This window comes from Pan troglodytes, chromosome 2 (genome assembly GCF_028858775.2).
Source record: "Pan troglodytes isolate AG18354 chromosome 2, NHGRI_mPanTro3-v2.0_pri, whole genome shotgun sequence".
Taxonomy (NCBI): domain Eukaryota; kingdom Metazoa; phylum Chordata; class Mammalia; order Primates; family Hominidae; genus Pan; species Pan troglodytes.
Window position 1 is genome coordinate 123,195,085 of NC_086015.1, and position 18,433 is coordinate 123,213,517.

General features: G+C 34.9%; 1 protein-coding gene across 4 annotated transcripts in view; it reads right to left on the reverse strand.

The window, feature by feature from the left end:
* Window positions 1–18,433, reverse strand: part of GSK3B (glycogen synthase kinase 3 beta) — a 272,442-nt gene that overhangs the window by 69,204 nt on the left and 184,805 nt on the right. For all 4 annotated transcript variants that reach the window (XM_016941724.4, XM_016941721.3, XM_016941720.3 and 1 more), the window contains exon 7: window positions 14,162–14,259. In XM_016941724.4, the coding sequence (XP_016797213.1) occupies window positions 14,162–14,259 (98 nt within the window). The remainder of the gene's footprint in view (window positions 1–14,161; window positions 14,260–18,433) is intronic.

An 18,433-nucleotide genomic window follows, 5' to 3' on the forward strand; every position in this document is an offset into this window, starting at 1 on the left:
TTGAATTTTAAGAGATGGAAATTTTTTTTCCTCCAAAACGTTTAGACTAAAGACATATATTTTGAGTAATTAATACTTATTCCTGGATTTCCTGAAAACTGAGTCCTTCTTTGACTTAAAGGAAATTAAACCACATGGAAATGCTTTATGCACTCTTCTGTAAGTGTATTTCATACAAAAGAGGGGGGAATTTTAAAAATTATCACACCAATGGGAAGGGAACATATTCTCAGTTATCTATTACTAGAACTCATGATCTTTTCATTTGTTGCAAAAAGCATCAAGATCAGCCTGCCCCACCCCTTTGGGGATGCTGTTCATCCCCTTACTATTAAATCAATCAATTTATCTGTTCCTGGTCCCACCTAGTTAGAAATTTATCCAAACACTGAAAAATATCAACACAGGAATTATGAGTTGATAATTACTGTCTTCAAAGAAGTACTATGGCCCAAGAAGCACCTCACAAAAAGCAACTGACAATCTCTGAAACGCTAGTATTTCTTCCACAACGTTATTTTATAGTTCAACACCAGAGGTCGCCAAACTTCAGCAATAGAGGTGCATGTGTAGCCTTTAAGAGCGAAGTAAAAGAAAGCCTATTAGAAATGTTGCTACTCCGCTTAAAATCCTGCAATTGCTTCCAACTGCTTACAAGCTAATGTGATCTGGCCACTGTCAACAGCTCCAGTCTTCTCCTTTCTGGTAAACTCATATTCTCTCAACCCCACCAGGCAGAACCTTAAGCGACAACCATAAAGAAACACATCAAACCTAGTTTTACTAAATATTTATCCACTCCCTTCCCCTCCCTATCTGGTAAATACTTTTTCATGTTTCAAGATTCAGCTCAATGGTTAGCTCTCCTAAGAAGGCTTTCCAGACAGCACTACTCTGAGTGAAATGCTTCTGCCTTTGTATTCTGCTCAGACATCTGGAATAATACTGGGCTTGCCCTATTGCCCTCAGTTCCTCTCCTCCCATCCATCAGTCTCTGAAGCCCCTGAAGGCAAGAAACCTCTAAGTTCTTGCCCAGCACCTAGTAAAAACTGTTCACTAAATTAACGCATGTAGTTAATGTGGTATGCACCTTGAAAGACTAAAGGGATGTATGGCTAGGCTTATAGATAATGAATTCAATAAAGGTTTTAAAAATGAAATTATATAACACAACATAATCATTGTATAAATGGTTGAATACCTAAACATCTTCATTTATTTTCTGCATATGGAATTTGGAGTGTTGGGTTGTGTTAGATTGGCTGCTATATCCTCAACAGGACAAATTTCTCTAAATAGAAAACATGTATTCTGTTTCAAAATATCAGTCTAATGACAATAGAATCACTATCATTTTCACTTATAGAGGACTGATATGAAATGTCATCTCCTCTGGCATTTTCCTACAATTTACAGATTTTACTATTTATTTTTTGAGACAGAGTCTTGCTCTGTCAGCCTGGTTGGTGTGCGGTGGTGCAATCTTGGCTCACTGCAACCTCTACCTCCCAGGTTCAAGTGATTCTTGTGCCTCAGCCTCCTGAGTAGCTGGGATTACAGGTGTGCTCCACCACACCCAGCTAATTTTTATATTTTTAATAGAGATGAAGCTTCCTTATGTTGGTCTTGAGCTCCTGGCCTCAAGTGATCCACCCATCTCAGCCTCCCAAAGTGCTAGGATTTACTGCATGAACCACCGCACCCAGCAGGTTTTACTTTTTAAATCTACTAGTTGTAGGTAGCTAAAGTAATAAGCTCAATAATGCAGATTTTATCCAGTTTATACCTCTCCCCTATACTATATGATTACAAGTTGGTATAAGCAACCATTTTCTTGGGGTGCAATATTTCTCTCTCAGGGTTTCCTTCTAATTTCCAAAAGGCAAAGAGCAAAAAGCTATAGCTGCAGCAATACGAGTCTTAAAGCCCCATTAAGAACTTCAGTGATTTTCATCACTTTTCAGAGCAGCAAGCTGTCACATTATTTGAGCACAAGTAAACAATTTGGGTAAAGTATTTATTTAAACTAGACAGAATGAACTACTAAAGGAGGGTCCCCCCGTGTGCCTATACTCTATTTCATTCACTCTTTCTTGCCTGTCATTTAACTCAAGTTGATCAGCTCTCCTTCCCTTTTAGGGGGCAATCGGGGTGGATGGTACAACTCTGAGAAACCCTCTAGAGTCCTTTGCAAAACTATAGTCAGGGTTTATTGCCTTCCTTAAGATGCAGTGGAAATGACAAAGATATTCTTTTACAGATAGATGTGCTCACTTTTGCCTTAAAAAAAAAAAAGCTTTACTGTACTTCATGTATCATGAAACCCACCCCTTATACAACTGAGTGATTTTTACTACATTTACAGAGGTGTGCAATCATCACTGCTGTCTAATTTTAGAACATGTTCATTACCTCAAAATGAAAGCCTGTATCCATGAGCCATCATTCTCATTCCCCCCAGCTCCCCAGAACCACTAATCTTTTTGTCTCCACAATCTGTCTATTCTGGACATTTAATATAAATAGAATGGAATTATATAATATGTGGCCTTTCGTGTGTGACATTTTCTTATCTATTCATCAGTTGCTAGAAATTTTATTTGTTCCTTTTTTGGCTATATAACATTGCTATAAACTTTGCGTACATGTTTTGTGTGGATGTAAGTTTTCAGTTATTAGGATATATACCTACAAGCTGAATTGCTGGGTCATATAACTCAATGTTTAATAGTTTGAGGAAGTGCCAAACTTGTTCAAGGTTTGCATCATTTTACAACCACACTAGCAATGCATGAAGGTTCCAGTTTCCCCATATCCTCACCAACATTAGTTACTGTCTTTTTATTTTAGTCATTATGGAGAGTGTGATAATAGTATTCATTATGGTACTGACTTGCATTTCCTTGATGAATAATGATGTTGAGCATCTTTTTGTATGCTTACTGGCCATTTGTGTATCTTCTTTAGAGAAGTGTCTATGCCGATTCTTTGTCCATTTTTCAAGTGGGCTTTCTTTTTATTATTGAGTTGTAAGAATTCCTTACATACTGTAGATACAAATCCCTTACCAGACATAATTTGTAAAAATTTTCTCCAATTGTCTTTTAAGTTTCTTGATGCTGTCTTCTAAAGCACAAGTTTTTAAATTTGACAAAGTCCAATTTACTTCTATTTTCTTTTATAATGTGTGCTTTTTGTGTTACATGTATGAAAATATTGACTAACTGAAGTTCACAAAGATTTATATCTGTTTCCTTCTAAGAGTTTTATAGTTTTGGCTCTAACATTTAGGTCTTTGATTCATTCTGAATTCATTTGTTTTTAATTAATTGACAAATTATAATTGTATATAGTTTTGAGGTAAACAGTGATATTATGGGTATACAATGTGGAATAACAGAATCAGACTAATTAACATACCGATTACATTAAATACTTATCATTTGTTCCTCCTGTCTAACTATAATTTTGTACCCTTTGACCAACATTTCCCATCCTCTCCACCTTCTGGTAAACACTATTCTTCTCTCTCCTTCTGGAATTCAATCGTTTCAGAATCCACATATTAGTAAGACCATGCAGTATTTCTCTTTCTATGCCTGACTTACTCTACTTAGCATAATGTCCTCCAGGTTCACCCATGTTGTCACAAATGACAGAATTTCCTTCTTTCTTAAGGCTAAGTAGTATTCCACTGTAGTGGATATATATGTACCACATTTTTCCTTCCGTTCATCCACTGATAGGTACTTACGTTGTTTCCATATCTTGGCTTTTATGAACAGAACTTGGGAGTACAGATATCTCTTTGGCATACTGACTTTAAGTCTTCAGGATAGATACCTAGAAGTGGAACTGCTGGATCATACTGTAATTTTATTTTCAGTTTTTGAGGAACCTCCATATAGTTTTCCATAATGGTTGTACTAATTTAAATTCCTAACAACAGTGTACAAGGATTCCCTTTTCTCCACAAGCTATATAATTTTTGTATATGGTGTGAGGTGGGGGTCCAACTTCATTCTTTTGCATATGGATCCAGTTGTCCAAGCACCATTTGTCGAAAAGACTATTCTTTCCCCATTGAATTATCTTGGAATCTTTGTCAAAAATCAATTGACAATAAATATAAAGGTTTATTTCTAGACTCTCCATTCTACTTAATTGATCTGTATGGCTACATTCACGCCAGTAATACATTGTCTTGATTACTGCAGTTGTGTAGTAAGTTTTGAAAACAAGAAGTGTGGCTGGGTGTGGTGGATCATGCCTGTAATCCCAGCACTTTGGGAGGCCAAGGTAGGTGGATCACTTCTTGAGCCCAAGAGTTTGAGATCAGCCTGGGCAACATGGTGAAAACCTATCTATAACAAAGAATACAAAAATTTGCCAGGCATGGTGGTGTGTGCCTGTAGTCCCAGATACTCAGGAGGCTAAGGTGGGAGGACAGCTTGAGCCAAGAAGGTGCAGGCTACAGTAAGCCATGATTGTACCACTGCACTCCAGCCTGGGTGACAGAGCAAGACTCTGTCTCAAAAAAAAAAAAAAAAAGTGGCTCCTCCAACTTTATTCTTTTTCAAGACTGTTTTGGACTTCATTCTTTTCTTACTACATAAAAATTTATACTTGGAAACAAGTCATCTTCCTCCCCGCCAAAAAGTTTTGATTACGTAAACTATTGAACATGAAGTGAAAAATTCATTTTTGGTTGATACATATTCATAGGAGTCAAAAGACCTTTTTTTCTAGGTGAATTTCAGCTAAAGTGGTATTCTCAAGGAAGCAGTATAAAATAGAAAGGGGGGTATATGAATCTCTTGGATTAAAAAAAAAATACATGTAAAAATCTGTATACACATCAACCAGTTTTACTTTCCTTCGAGAATCACTAACACTATAGTTCTTTGTAGCATCACAAGCCAAGATTTCCTTCACACTGTCTTAATATCTTATACATCAAATAAACAATAAAATATTGCTTTATAAATATGAAATAGCATTCAGTATACTTTTAAAAACTAGAAATGCCCCTTTCTACAAGATTGCTAGTTTCTTATACTTTTCCTACTAGCCAACTATTAAGAATCATTGGTGTCAAACATTTTAACCTTTTATTGCAAAAAAGGAAGCAAGAATTCCTTAGTAAAACATAGATCCTGAAGTCAGGGGTCTAGCATATGCATGCTATCAACCTGACAGATTTCTGTCCCTGTCCCACCTCTCACCTGCCCCTTCATATACTTTATAGATTTCTCCAAAGAAAATGTATTAAATTGAGGCCCTGAAATTAGGTCAACACACAAAATAACTCAAAAGGCAACCCTGCACAAGAATCTGCAGTTGATAACTACAGGGTATTATATCCCAGGAAAAGTAATCATATGGATAGTCCTTTGACTCAGGTCCTAAAACACAACTATAATAAATTAGTTTTGAAGTGACAATGTCATGAAACTTCAGTTTGTCTGGAAAAAAGTTTCTTTGTATAAATAAAACATCACTGGCAAATTAGTAAATAACTACACTGCATATTCTGGGAAAAGTAACGATTTCAAATGGATGCCATTATCTGCAAGTCAAAAGACAAACTGAGCTACATCGCCAGGAAGTTATTTTTCCATGCCTAGGCACATATACTTTTAAGTATACAGGGATTTAACTAAGTATGGGTAAGTTACTGTAGACCAAATACAATTTCATAATATTAGTTAAAATTAATGTTTCTTTTGGTCTATGGAAAACATTATACTAATGTTGAGCAGTTATTGCATTAGAATAATTCTTTTAATGCCTCCGTTACTCTTTCTTATTTTAAAAATGTTGGCATCATATCGTATGTGTAATACCCACTTTCTACAGGTGGTTATTATTAACTGTAGTCATATTTCCTTGTACTATAATAGGGGAAAGATGTTTACCCAGGAGTTCTTGGGAGAGCTACGGGAAGGCCAAGAATCACCTAAAGTTGCATACAAACTGTTTGGTATTTATTCATTTTTCTGGGGGGAAGTATCCACTGTTACTAATAGATTTTCAAAGTAGTCCATGATTTAAAAACTATTAAGAGCTGCTGCTCTGGTCAGCAATAAATGAAAAAATTTAACTGATAATACAAGAACAAATTAAGTACCAACTAACACAATTAGTCAGTCAAGACAGCGCCACTGAACTTCCAGCCTGGGTGACAGAGCAAGACTCTGTCTCAAAAAAAAAAAAAAAAAAAAGAAAAAAGAAAAAGAAAGACTGTCTGACAATGAAAATGTTAAGTCAGGAAACAAGAGTGTAGGTACACATGGGCACTGAACAAACTATAGGACAGGACAGGGATAATTAAAATCCAAAATATTTGCTAAATGAAGATGGTGAAAATAAGGTTGAACTGTACAGAAGCTCCTTGATTTAAAATGGGGTCATATCATGGCAAACCCATACATAGTAAGCTGAAAATATCCTAAGCTGAAAATGCAAACAATATGTCCAATCTACTGAAATCATAGCTCAGCCTAGACTACCCTTAAATGTGCTCAGCACAATTACATTAGCCTACAGTTGGGCAAAATAATCAAACACAAAGACTATTTCATGATAAAGTGTCAAACATCTCATGTAACCTATTAAATACTGTCTTAAAAGTGAAGAACAGAATGGTTGTACAGGTACTCAAAATACAGTTTCCACTGAATCTGTGCTGATTCCCAGTATTGGAAAGTCAAAAAATCATTAACCCATCCTAAGTCGGGGACTGTCTGTAACTGAAAGCAAAGCAGAGGAATTGTGGGGACCATGTGTAATTGAAAGCAAAGCAAAGGAACTGACCATTACAATGGTTGAAACAAAATTAAACCTAAAGATACCTCAAATTGATTTCACTACAGTAAGATTTAGGGGTTGCATCACTAATTTGCTGGTAGACACAAATTTTTACAATATACATATAATAAGTAATAAATACGACTCAATGGGTTCTGGGTATCAAGTTGACATTAAGGATCATATAGTTTTTCCCGAAGGTACAAAATTCCATGAATAGAGGCTATAAATTGAGCTACAGATGAATCAGATGGTTTTTCCACCACCCTACTCTTCCTGTATATACGGTAATACAGTAGTTTCCCCTTAACTGTGGAGGATATGTTCCAAGACTCCCAGTGGATGCCTGAAAACATATGTAGTACCAAACTATATACTATGTTTTTCCTATACATACATACCTATGATAAAGTTTAAATTATAAATTAGGCACAGTAAGAGATTAAAAGCAACAATTAAAATGATACACTGTAAAGTTCTGTGAATGTAGTCTCTCTCTCAAAATATTTTCTTGTACTACACTTACCCTTCTTGTTGTGATGATGTGAAATGATAAAATGCCTATGTGGTAAGATGAAGTGAGGTGAATTACACAGGCCTTGTGACATAGCCTTAGTCTACTAATGATCTTCTGACTGTACACCAGGAAGAGGATCATCTGCTTGGAATGATCCTGGATCAGTGAGCCATAATAATGTCCATGGCTGGATGTCAGGAGCAAATCATGTCGATGACTAACGGGCAGGTAGTGTATACAGCATGGATATACTGGACAAAGGGAGGATTCACGTCCCAGGAGGAATGAAGCAGGACAGCATGAGATTTCAGCATACTACTCAGAACAGCATGCAATTTAAAACTCATAAATTGTTTATTACTAAAATTTTCCACTTAATGTTTCTGAACTGTGGTTGGCTCTGGGTAACTAAAACAGTAGAAAGTGATACCTGTGGATATCAGGAGACTACTGTAGTAACAGTAATAGTAGTAGTAGTGATGCTTACTTCTTAGGGTTAATATAATAATTAAGTGTGGTAATGAATGTAAAGTGCTTAACCCAGTGCCTGGCACAAAGTAAGGTCTCACTGAGTGGCAGCTTTTATGATGAGCAGTCATTTCCCAATATTGGAAAACGTAGAATTCTGAGGAGCCAGGGATCCACTGATCTTTTTGTCTAAATTATACCACAAACAAGCATCAAATTGAAAGCCTAGGAAAACAATTATTTAGACAAACATTTGTAACAAAAATGTAACTCTCAACTTCTGTAGAACTGTTTTTGTTTACTAACAAAAACAAAAAATTGACAGCAACTACTTTTTCGTAAGTCCTGCAACTGTAAAAAGATATGATTTCTTAGAAAAAATCAACATCACAGAGTAGTAAAGAGCAAAAAATTAAAATTCTCTCCTTTTCCCCTTCCCTTAATTCTATTCTCCATTGTAGAATTTGTAGGTCCTTCTAAATCTTTTTCTATGGATAGGCATCATAAGAAATGAAGCCCGCCCATCTACTTGGCTCCCACAGCACAATCAAAAGTTTATTTGCATCTGTGTTGTACTTTCAAATTTCTTACATAAAATTTCAGTTACAGATAACTGAAATTACTAGCTCTTCCCTGTGTAAAAGCTATCTACATAGATATCTAGGTTGGTTAATTAATGTTAAGAGAAAACTAAACAGTAGTTTAGTAAAGCTGTATTACAAAAGAAATTAAGAAAAGTTAATTGCCTTATAAAATAATTTTATTATTGCAAATAATTTAAGTATCAATATATTTAATGTCAAGCTTTTTAGAAAAGATATACCCAAATTCTAAAGGCCAGTTACAAAAACTATGAAAGCTATACTGAAATTCTATTATCAAGAGGTGTAGCATTGACTAATTCTGTCCTAAAACTCTTCTATTCAAAAGCAATAGTCAAATTATTACTATAGCATAAGTAAATGTTTATGATATAAATGAAACTATCTCTGTAGGAATTTTAATATTTAAAATTAAAAAATTCTACAAATGGTTGGTTGATTTTAAAATTGTTAGTTTTGTGATAGTTTAATCCAGAAATTAAACTCTGGACTGAAGTTCATCTTACCTTATTTGAAATTTATGTTTTAAAGTTTGAAGAGTAGAGGGGAGAAATTATTAGTAAAACTTACAGCTTTCCCAGGTCCAAAACTTCCTAGATTGCTTATATGGAATTTCTGGGGGACACCTGTCATTTATGTAAGAAAGTTAATAATCAAACTTACGAAAACCAATACATCATGTAAACTTTTTGAAACACAATGCTGTATCACTTTACCTTAATGCTGTTATTTTCAGAATCAATTATGTAATTCAAAATACAATCATGCAGTGGAATCTATGTAGTCATTAAAAAATATATTTAATTGTTCAGTTTTTAAAAGTCTACAAAGCAGTAAGATGGTATTTTTATTTAAATAAAAAGAAAATATAGTATATGAAAATATTTATAGAAGTATTTTTCATGATGTGCTAGAACAGTAAGTGATTTTTGTCTATTTGTCTGTGCTTTCTCAGTCTTCTGCATTGAGCATATAAAATCTAAGACTATGTAGTTATAAAAAAAGTAACTGTCATTAAAAATTATCACCTTCACCAGCATTATACAAGCCTGCACAGGACTCTCTTCTACAAAGCTCCACTGCTATGGCCAACTGCAGAGGTGCCAAAGGACAATGTTGTATGTCAGTGAACATTACATTTGGCAAAATTCCTGGTAAAGATTTTCCAAAAATATTTTATTTTTTCCCATGTATCTGGAACTATATCATATATTTCTTGAGGTTTTTATATTAAGGAAGAATTTAAAGGAAAAAAAGCACATTGTCTGAGAAGCCCCTAACGGAATTTGTCTTTTTACAAATGCCGCGAAAATCCAAGCATTTTTGATATGTAGAGGTCAAATGGCATAATGAAATGCTGATCTGACAATTCTATGCATGAAATTAACTTCAGAAAGTTAAATACTTGTGTTTTTCATGCTTAGAAATGATTTTCCATGACTTTCAAATCTGTTCTTATACTTTTAACTTATTCTAAAGATAATGTATTTGGATTTTATTCTAAATATTTTACAAAAACCTTATTAGAGGGCAGTGAGGAAAATTAAAAACGTTAGCTAGAATGAGATACAGTTCGTTTAATTAAACTGTTTTACTCATGCTGTAAATTACTGGCATGGACATCTGAGTCAATAAACAACATACACAACAACCACATTAACTTTTCTTATTAATTCCCAGCTAATTTCAAATTCATGAATGGACAATGGTTTAACAAGTTAATTCAATACAAACCTTAATTGAAAATTATTTTGGTGCCCTCAGATATTAAAACATAAGAATAAAAAAAAAGTCCCTGCTCAGAAAGTTTATAAAATAATGAGGCAAAAGTTTATAAAATAATGAGGCAAGTCTACCACATAAAAAAACTTCATAAAGCTTATTATATGATTATCCACTTTCTTTTTTTTGCTTAAACTCAAATTCAGAGAAGAGTTATCCATTTTTCCAGGGTTAGCTTCCCCCAGATACTCTCTTACGAGGTTTTCTAGGAAGAAAATGAAAAGAAAGCAGAAAAGAACAGTTTAATATGAGTTCCCTACTTATCATAAGCACTAAGGGTGCATGACTATTACCTTAAAAAACGTGAGAACTGAACTGGGCATTTATGAGACCACCTTTAAGAAAATTTCAAATCTATTCTTAAAGTCATGTTTATCAGTACATGAAAGTATTTGTTTAAAATACAGAACGTCTTAATAACATTTAACTTTGAAAACAAACACATATAACTTCTCTTTTCCAACTTAAATCAGGAAAACTAGAATATCTAGATCAGCATTTCTTAGGAATTTTTATTCAAATGAAACCTCATATATATTTAACATTTGAAGAACAGATGTTAGCAATAATAGGAAGGAGGGAGGCAAGCAGGAAGGAAGGAGAAAGAAAAAGATTTGATATTTATTATTTATTTATTTATTTGTGACAGAGTCTGACTCTGCTGCCCAGGCTAGAGTGCAGTGGTACTTGGCTCACTGCAACATCTGCTTCCCAGGTTCAAGCAATTCTCCTGCCTCAGCCTCTGGAGTACCCAGGACTACAGGTGTGCGCCATGGCACCTGGCTAGTTTTTATATTTTTAGTAGAGACAGGGTTTCACCATGTTGGTCAGGCTGGTCTTGAACTCTTGACCTCAAGTGATCTGCGCACCTCGGCCTCCCAAAGTGTTGGGATTACAGGTGTTAGCCACCACGCTTGGCTGTGATATTTATTATTCATTATTTTATTGATGGACTCATTGACACAGTCTCGCTCTGTCACACAGGTGGAGTACAGGGGCATAATCTTGGCTTACTGCAACATTTGTCTCCCGGGCTGAAGCTACCCTCCCACTTCAGGCTCCCAAGTAGCTGGGGCTACAGGCATGTGCCACTATGCCTGGCTAATTTTTCTATTTTTTGTAGAGACTGGGTTTCGCCATGTTCCCTAGGCTAGTCTCAAACTCCTGGGCTCAAGCAATCCACCCACCTCGGCCTCCCAAAGTGCTGGGGTTACAGGCGTGAACTACTGCCCCTGGCCGGACCAGTAAGATTTGGGGCTACATTAAACACACACACACAACACTCTTATGAAGTTTATTAACCTTCATGCTATAAGACTTAGAACTATACTAAACATATACACACTTGCACAAAATACAAAGCCTAGAGCCTCCGTGCAATGTGTGGTAACTTCCAGTCAATAAATGGATGGTAAACTACTACTGGTAATTCCATCTATCCTGGGCAGCCACGGTCAAGAACATAGAAGGCACCTAGAAACCAGATATCCCAAAATGCCCTGGATGCTTGGAAATACTTACAGTTCTCTTATCTTATATCATTATCAAAACTTTCTATAAGCAGTGATTTTGGAACTTACTTACTATAGTAAGGTGATAAGTACATTTCTTAAGTATAAATGCAAGATGACAGCATAGCACATAAATGATGAGTGTTTTATTTCAGAGTTGGCCTGCTACTACATATTGATCACGGACCATTTTGGAAAAAATAAGCACTTAATGAAAATGAAGTCTGAAATTATCAGTAACAAAATATATTAATAGCAGGTAGCATAAAATAGTATTAGCAGAAAATGAATTACAAGGACTAACAAAAAGTTGTACAAACAAGCTCTAGACTTAAAGGTTTATAAGGTATTACGGCAAGCATGAGATAGGGAATTATCACAGATGCTCACTTAGCTTCCTCAGAAATTCTACTTGCATTATGTATGAATTAAAATTAATGACAAATCGCCACAAAATTCTAAAATATAATCAGTAGAGAAATAATACAATTCTAATGAGCTAAACATATATGACAAATAGAATAGCTAATATGCCCACAGAATTGTAGCATGGTGATGGTGAGCTCAAGTACGTCAAATAAAAGCCTAGGGACAGGAGAAATGCTGAATGGTTGTGTAAGAGCAGACACCAGGAAACTACAGCCCATTGTCTGTGTGAAGCCCATAAGCTAAGAATTAACAGATTTGCCATCAATTTGATGATTAGAAAGTACTAACTTTGAACATCAATTAAGAGAAAGGTTATATTTCCCCAAAAAGAACTCAATTCTTCTGGTCAGTAGAGCTGTATTTAAAAATAAAAATAAAAAAAAAGACTCAATTATTATACCTCTAACTTCATCAATAAAAAAATTTGTGAAAATGTGTTTTCTCTTTTGTTACTGAAGTACCTATATGATATCCTCGATTTTGCCTTTTGGCCCACAAAGCCTAAAATATTTTATCTAGTCCTTTACAGAAAAAGTTGGCCAAGCTCCGTATTCAAGCATTAATTTACATGATGGGGTAGGCTTTTAGAAAATAAAGAAAGCAAACTATTCAAATTTACATCTAAGTGTAGCACAGAAATGAAAAAGAAAATAGTTCTGTTAACAAGTGTAAAAGATTAGATATGAAACTCAAAAATGGTACCAAAAAGAAGATGCAAATACCACAGTGGTCTAAGCTGCAAACTGTAAGAAATTATATGGATAATAAAGAAGATCGCTTATTACACACTAGTCTTTTCAACCATACTTGCACACACTGACATCTAGCAAAACCACCTTTGATTTTTAAAATTCCTATTTTTATAGAATGAAGTACAAGGATTTGAAAAGAACTTGATTACAGTCCTATGTTCAACTGGTAGAAGCTACTGAGGAGTTACAGCTCAGTACAATAAAAACTAAATTCAAGCTGTCCAATACAGAATAAGCTGCATCCCTAAGTAGTAATCTGATGCTGGAAGTGTTCAAGAAAATACTAGAAAACCATTTGTTAGGAATGTAACTAAAAGGTTATTTTATTGCACGTTGGACAACATGACCTCTAAGGAGATTTTTCAATTTTACAATTCTATGCAAAATTTGGGATATCACAAACAAAGCCCCAGAGACAGTAGGTGTTGTTGCTTTGTCCAAACTGAAACCTTAGAATGAAACAATCTAGTGATATAAATCTAGACACTAGGTTTTTTTTTTTTTTTTTTTAAGTAAAGGGACTTCCTTTAAGATCTCAAATATTTAAAACTTAAAAAAATTACATTTAAAAACTCAATTAAAATCTCAGCTCTACTGTTCTTAAAAGAAAACATATATTCTAAGATAATATTTAAATATTTGTTAATAAAGGTGTATGTATGCAAAGCTGAATGAAAGCAGAAGCTGTGTCTGAGCAAAACCAGACATATCTTTATTCAGCTTTAAATAAAATTTAAAATAAATAAAATTATATTAAATTCATATAGACCCAATAAATAAAATTATATTAAATCCATAAGTCAAAATTTTGTTTCTATCAATGATCTAGCCAGACAGGTAGGCATTCATTCTTTCATTTTATAAATACTGAATAAATATAAATAGTGACCAAATACAAGTATCTCCTATGTGCTCCACAGAGTATTAGGAGCAGCGAGTATACAGTGAGCAAAAGCAGACACAGCTTCTGCTTTTATTCAGCTTACATACATTTTAGTGAGCTTACAGTCTAATTTTGCTTTTAAGTACTTTAAATAACAGATATATACCTTTCTTGCATCAGATATACATAATAGCTTTTCTAGGATCATACAAGAGAAAAGTAACTCAAATAAAAACCAAAAGGCTGGGGGGGCATTCTTATACCCACTTTATAGCTGAACTTGCTATGTGACCTTGGATTGCTTCCTCCATTTTTTAAGTTTCTCGTATGTGTACATGTGTGATATGTATTATTAAAGTAGCACAAAAATTCTTTCCAGTTCAAATATTCTGATTCAACCTTCTCACCTTGATTATTTCTACCAACTGATCCACACCACTATCCCCTGGAAATATTGGTTGTCCTAGTAACAGCTCAGCCAACACACAGCCAGCAGACCATACATCTAAAGAGAAAAGAAAACGAAGCCTTATTAATACTTTATAGCTTGAGCTGAAAAGTGTTTGTATACGTTTTCTAATTTTACTTTGATCACAGAGTAAATATCACAGGAAAAGATTATACAATCCAAAACAGAGAAAAAGTCATCAAACTTCCTTAATGTTCTTTTTAATTAAATGTTAAACTTACAAAAGAGGAAACCAGACCAATAAGAATATTCTAATAAAGGGTAAAGTCTATTATTATCAAATTTCAGGTATTCAAGTCTTCAAATAACTAGACAGAGGATTACAGTACCAAAGCTATGGCAGGACTATCTATTTATCTTACTTAAAAATAAGTCAAAGTGACACAATGTCTGCATATTAGTAGGTACTTACAGAGGAGCAGCAAGGAAAGGTTCAATCTCTCCCAGACACTGGGCTTTAAGTCAGTGCAAATTCTGAGGAACACTTTTAAGACTTTAAATGGTTGATTTTTATGTTCTAGAATGACTGACAGAAAAATGTGCTTAAATATATCATTTTTAAATAAAATGGAATAGCAATGATGGAGGAATACATTTTACTTCATAAATTATAAAAATAATCCACTTTTAAGTCAAAATGAAAACCTCAATCCGGAGAGAAAACTCTAAAAATTAACTCAATTAATACACTTTAAAAATACTTTATACATCCTGGTTTACCCAGGATAGTTATGGTTTATATGTTGTCCTGGGATAATTATTAGTAACACCTCTTTCTCTCTCAAAAGTATTATCGGATTAGAAGATAAACCGTACAGTCACTCTATTTTAAAGCCCGCTATTAAGACTTCCTACAAGAAAAGGCTGCTTTTTAGCTTCCAGATTTCTGAGATTCCTAGGTTTTTTAATGTACCAACACTCAAGTGCTTTAGGGAGACGAATATGAATCATTGCTGGACTTTACCACCTACCAGTAGGGAAGAAGAAGAAGGAACAGTAAATGGTTGACAACAAAAATTTTAAAGGTCTGATGTGGTGAGATGTACTATCAAGAGAGACTGGAAATCATTGCTCCAGTGACTACTTTTTATTGACCTAGAAAAATGACATAATATCATTTAACAAACTCGAGTTGATTTTGTCCAGTCCTAACTTAATAACCAAGACATCTATTCTGCAAATATAGACCAAGAGTCCTATTTAATATATTAGGAAATTGCTAAATTAAGCACATATGAAAACTTGTTAGGGAATCTTTACTCAAAGCCAATAGTAATACTAACTGTTATAGTCCAGCGGAAAAGATGTATCTCCTTATTTATGTAAATGCTTATTTTAATCTAAGTTTTAAAACATCCCTTTACCTAGTTAATAAGATGGAAGGTAATATGCACTCAACTTTTTTCCTCTCTAATACGGAATGATTCATCTCAGATACAAGGCTGAAAAAATTTTAAGGGAATAATTATGCCTTCATAAAAAACAATAGGAAACACTTTCTTAGGTAAGATTTAGCTACAAATATGGAAGACAGAAAGTAAAACATCAAGGAATACTCTTGCCTAGAAGTTATCACAGAAGACTGACACTCAAAAGATTCAGGTGACAACTATACTAGCAGCCCTCAATTCATGTTACATCAGTCAAGTTAGTAAAAACAAGGTATTTATCAATCACTTTCTGGAGGACACTACAATCTCTTCTGCTCTTACTTCAAAGGACAAATGGATGAAATTCTCCAGACAGAATAAAACTTCAACTAAATAGAAGGTACCGGAAAAATAGAAATAGTGCTTTGGCACACTGAATTTTATTTAGTTGGGGTTAAAGCCAGAATAGCATTTTGTTTCATATTTAACTCGGGTTCATGTTAAAGTGATCTTTCAAGACCATCTAGTTTAACACACTTATTTCATAGATAAGGAAATTAAGACATGATAAAGTTAAACGACTTGCCCAAGGTAAAGGTACTGAATAGTAGAGCTAGGCCTGGAATCATTCTCAATTCCCAATCAAAACACCACTCTCTTGAATAACTGTCTCACTGTCACAGAATAACAGCTTCTTCAAGGGTCTGTCTGTAAGTTCAATTCCTTGTTCTAAGGAAGCCTTTTGTTCTCATTCTGCCATTTGTCAGTAAGATAATATAATCAGAGACAACAGCTTTACCTCTGGCTGTATCTAAATATGACAATAATCTTGTCAGAAACAGTTACTCTTTCATTTCAAACATTACTGTTAAAAACATTTAAAAATGTAACAATATTAGTATACTTTTTGGGAGGGTCTGTTTAAAAACATTACAGTCTTAAGAGGCAAGTATCCTAAGTTTATAATGGGAAGCCAAACCTAGGCTTGCTAGGGTTCAAAAGACTCCTGTTTACATAACTGTTCCTTAATGTGTGAGATGATGTGTTAACTTTTTGAGAACAATCAAACTGCCTTTATTTTAGGTGTTTCTGGCACAGCTCACACCAGTATCTTATATATAGATAATCAGTATCATATATTTGAATAAAATGTAAAGCAGCTGGAAAATCCAATGACATACCCAAAGACAAGGGGCTGAAATTTGCTCTTGGGGAGAGTCAAGTCTAAAAATGCCACAAAAGAATACCACCTTTCATTTCTACAGTATTTTCACTAACATTTTATTTAAGCCTCACAGCCACTCAGAAAAGAACTGTCAGTAATCTCCACTTTACTTCAAGTGACCTGACACTCAAACCCAGGTCGACCACAAGCAAAATATTCTTTGTACTATTTTTCATCTGTCCATTCATATATGCCATGTACCACAGCCATACTAAGACTCTGAGAATTACATACACATACATATACACATTATTATGCTCTCTACCCTCTGGTAAAGCAGATGTCAAAGTGTGGCCTACAGAGGACACTTTGTACTCTTTGCACCTGGGTCCTCTAGACATTTCTAGATGTCCCAGAGGGCAAAACTCTTTTCATAAGAATACACCTTCAATGGGTTAACATTTGTACTGAGGGTACAAAGGAAATGGTGGGTAAAACTGCTGGCCTCTTGGCAGAAATCAAAATGTGCTTTGGCATTTTGCCATTTGGCAAAATAAAAAATGATAATGTGTTTCTGATTAGGGTGTTTGCTTGTATCAGAGAATTTCTATTTATATCAAAAAGACAAAAAAACTGTCACAAGGTCTGTTTTATTTTTCGTTGTTGCTGTTGTTGTTTTGAGAGGGGGGGGTCTCATTCTGTCACCGAGCTGGAGTGCAGTGGTGGAGTCTCAGCTCACTGCAACCTCTGCCTCCTGGCCTCAAGCCATCCTCCCACCTCATCCTCCCAAGTAGCGGGGACTACAGGGGCATGTCACCACGCCCGGCTAATTTTTGGTAGTGACAGGTTTTCACCATGTTGCCCAGGCTGGTCTCGAACTCCTGAGTTCAAGTGATCTGCCCACCTCAGCCTCCCAAAGTGCTGGGATTACAGGTGTGAGCCACTGCGCCAGGCCAGGTCTGTTTTTTGTTTGTTTTGGTTTTCTGTTACTGTGGGGATGTTTTTGGTTTATTATTTGCATGCTTTTGTTTGTTTCTGGACTAAAGGAATTCTCTTCAGAAACAATATGTAAGAGTAAAATAATTTTGGTTTCCACTTGCACATCTAGCTTAAAGTTGCTCCTTGTTTGTTAGCTTCCTATTCATGTCCAGCTGATCATGTTCTCTCTGTTCACTCCTGGCTAGTGGGCTAAAATGTAGTAAAAGAGAAGGTCAATAATGATTAAAGCTAATGGTCTCTATTCAGTTCCTTCTATCACTAAACATCTTGGGTGACGACTTGAGAAGGTCAATGATGATTAAAGCTAATGGTCTCTATTCAGTTCCTTCTATCACTAAACATCTTGGGTGAAGACTTGAGAAGGTCAATGATGATTAAAGCTAATGGTCTCTATTCAGTTCCTCCTATCACTAAACATCTGGGGTGAAGACTTGAGAAGGTCAATGATGATTAAAGCTAATGGTCTCTATTCAGTTCCTCCTATCACTAAACATCTGGGGTGAAGACTTGAGAAGGTCAATGATGATTAAAGCTAATGGTCTCTATTCAGTTCCTTCTATGACTAAACATCTTGGGTGCATACTTCTGCAGAATCAGTGCATCTAGCAAAACTACTAGTGATTTAAGCTGATTTTATATTAAATAATGGAGATGGCATGAAGGAAATGTTAGCAAT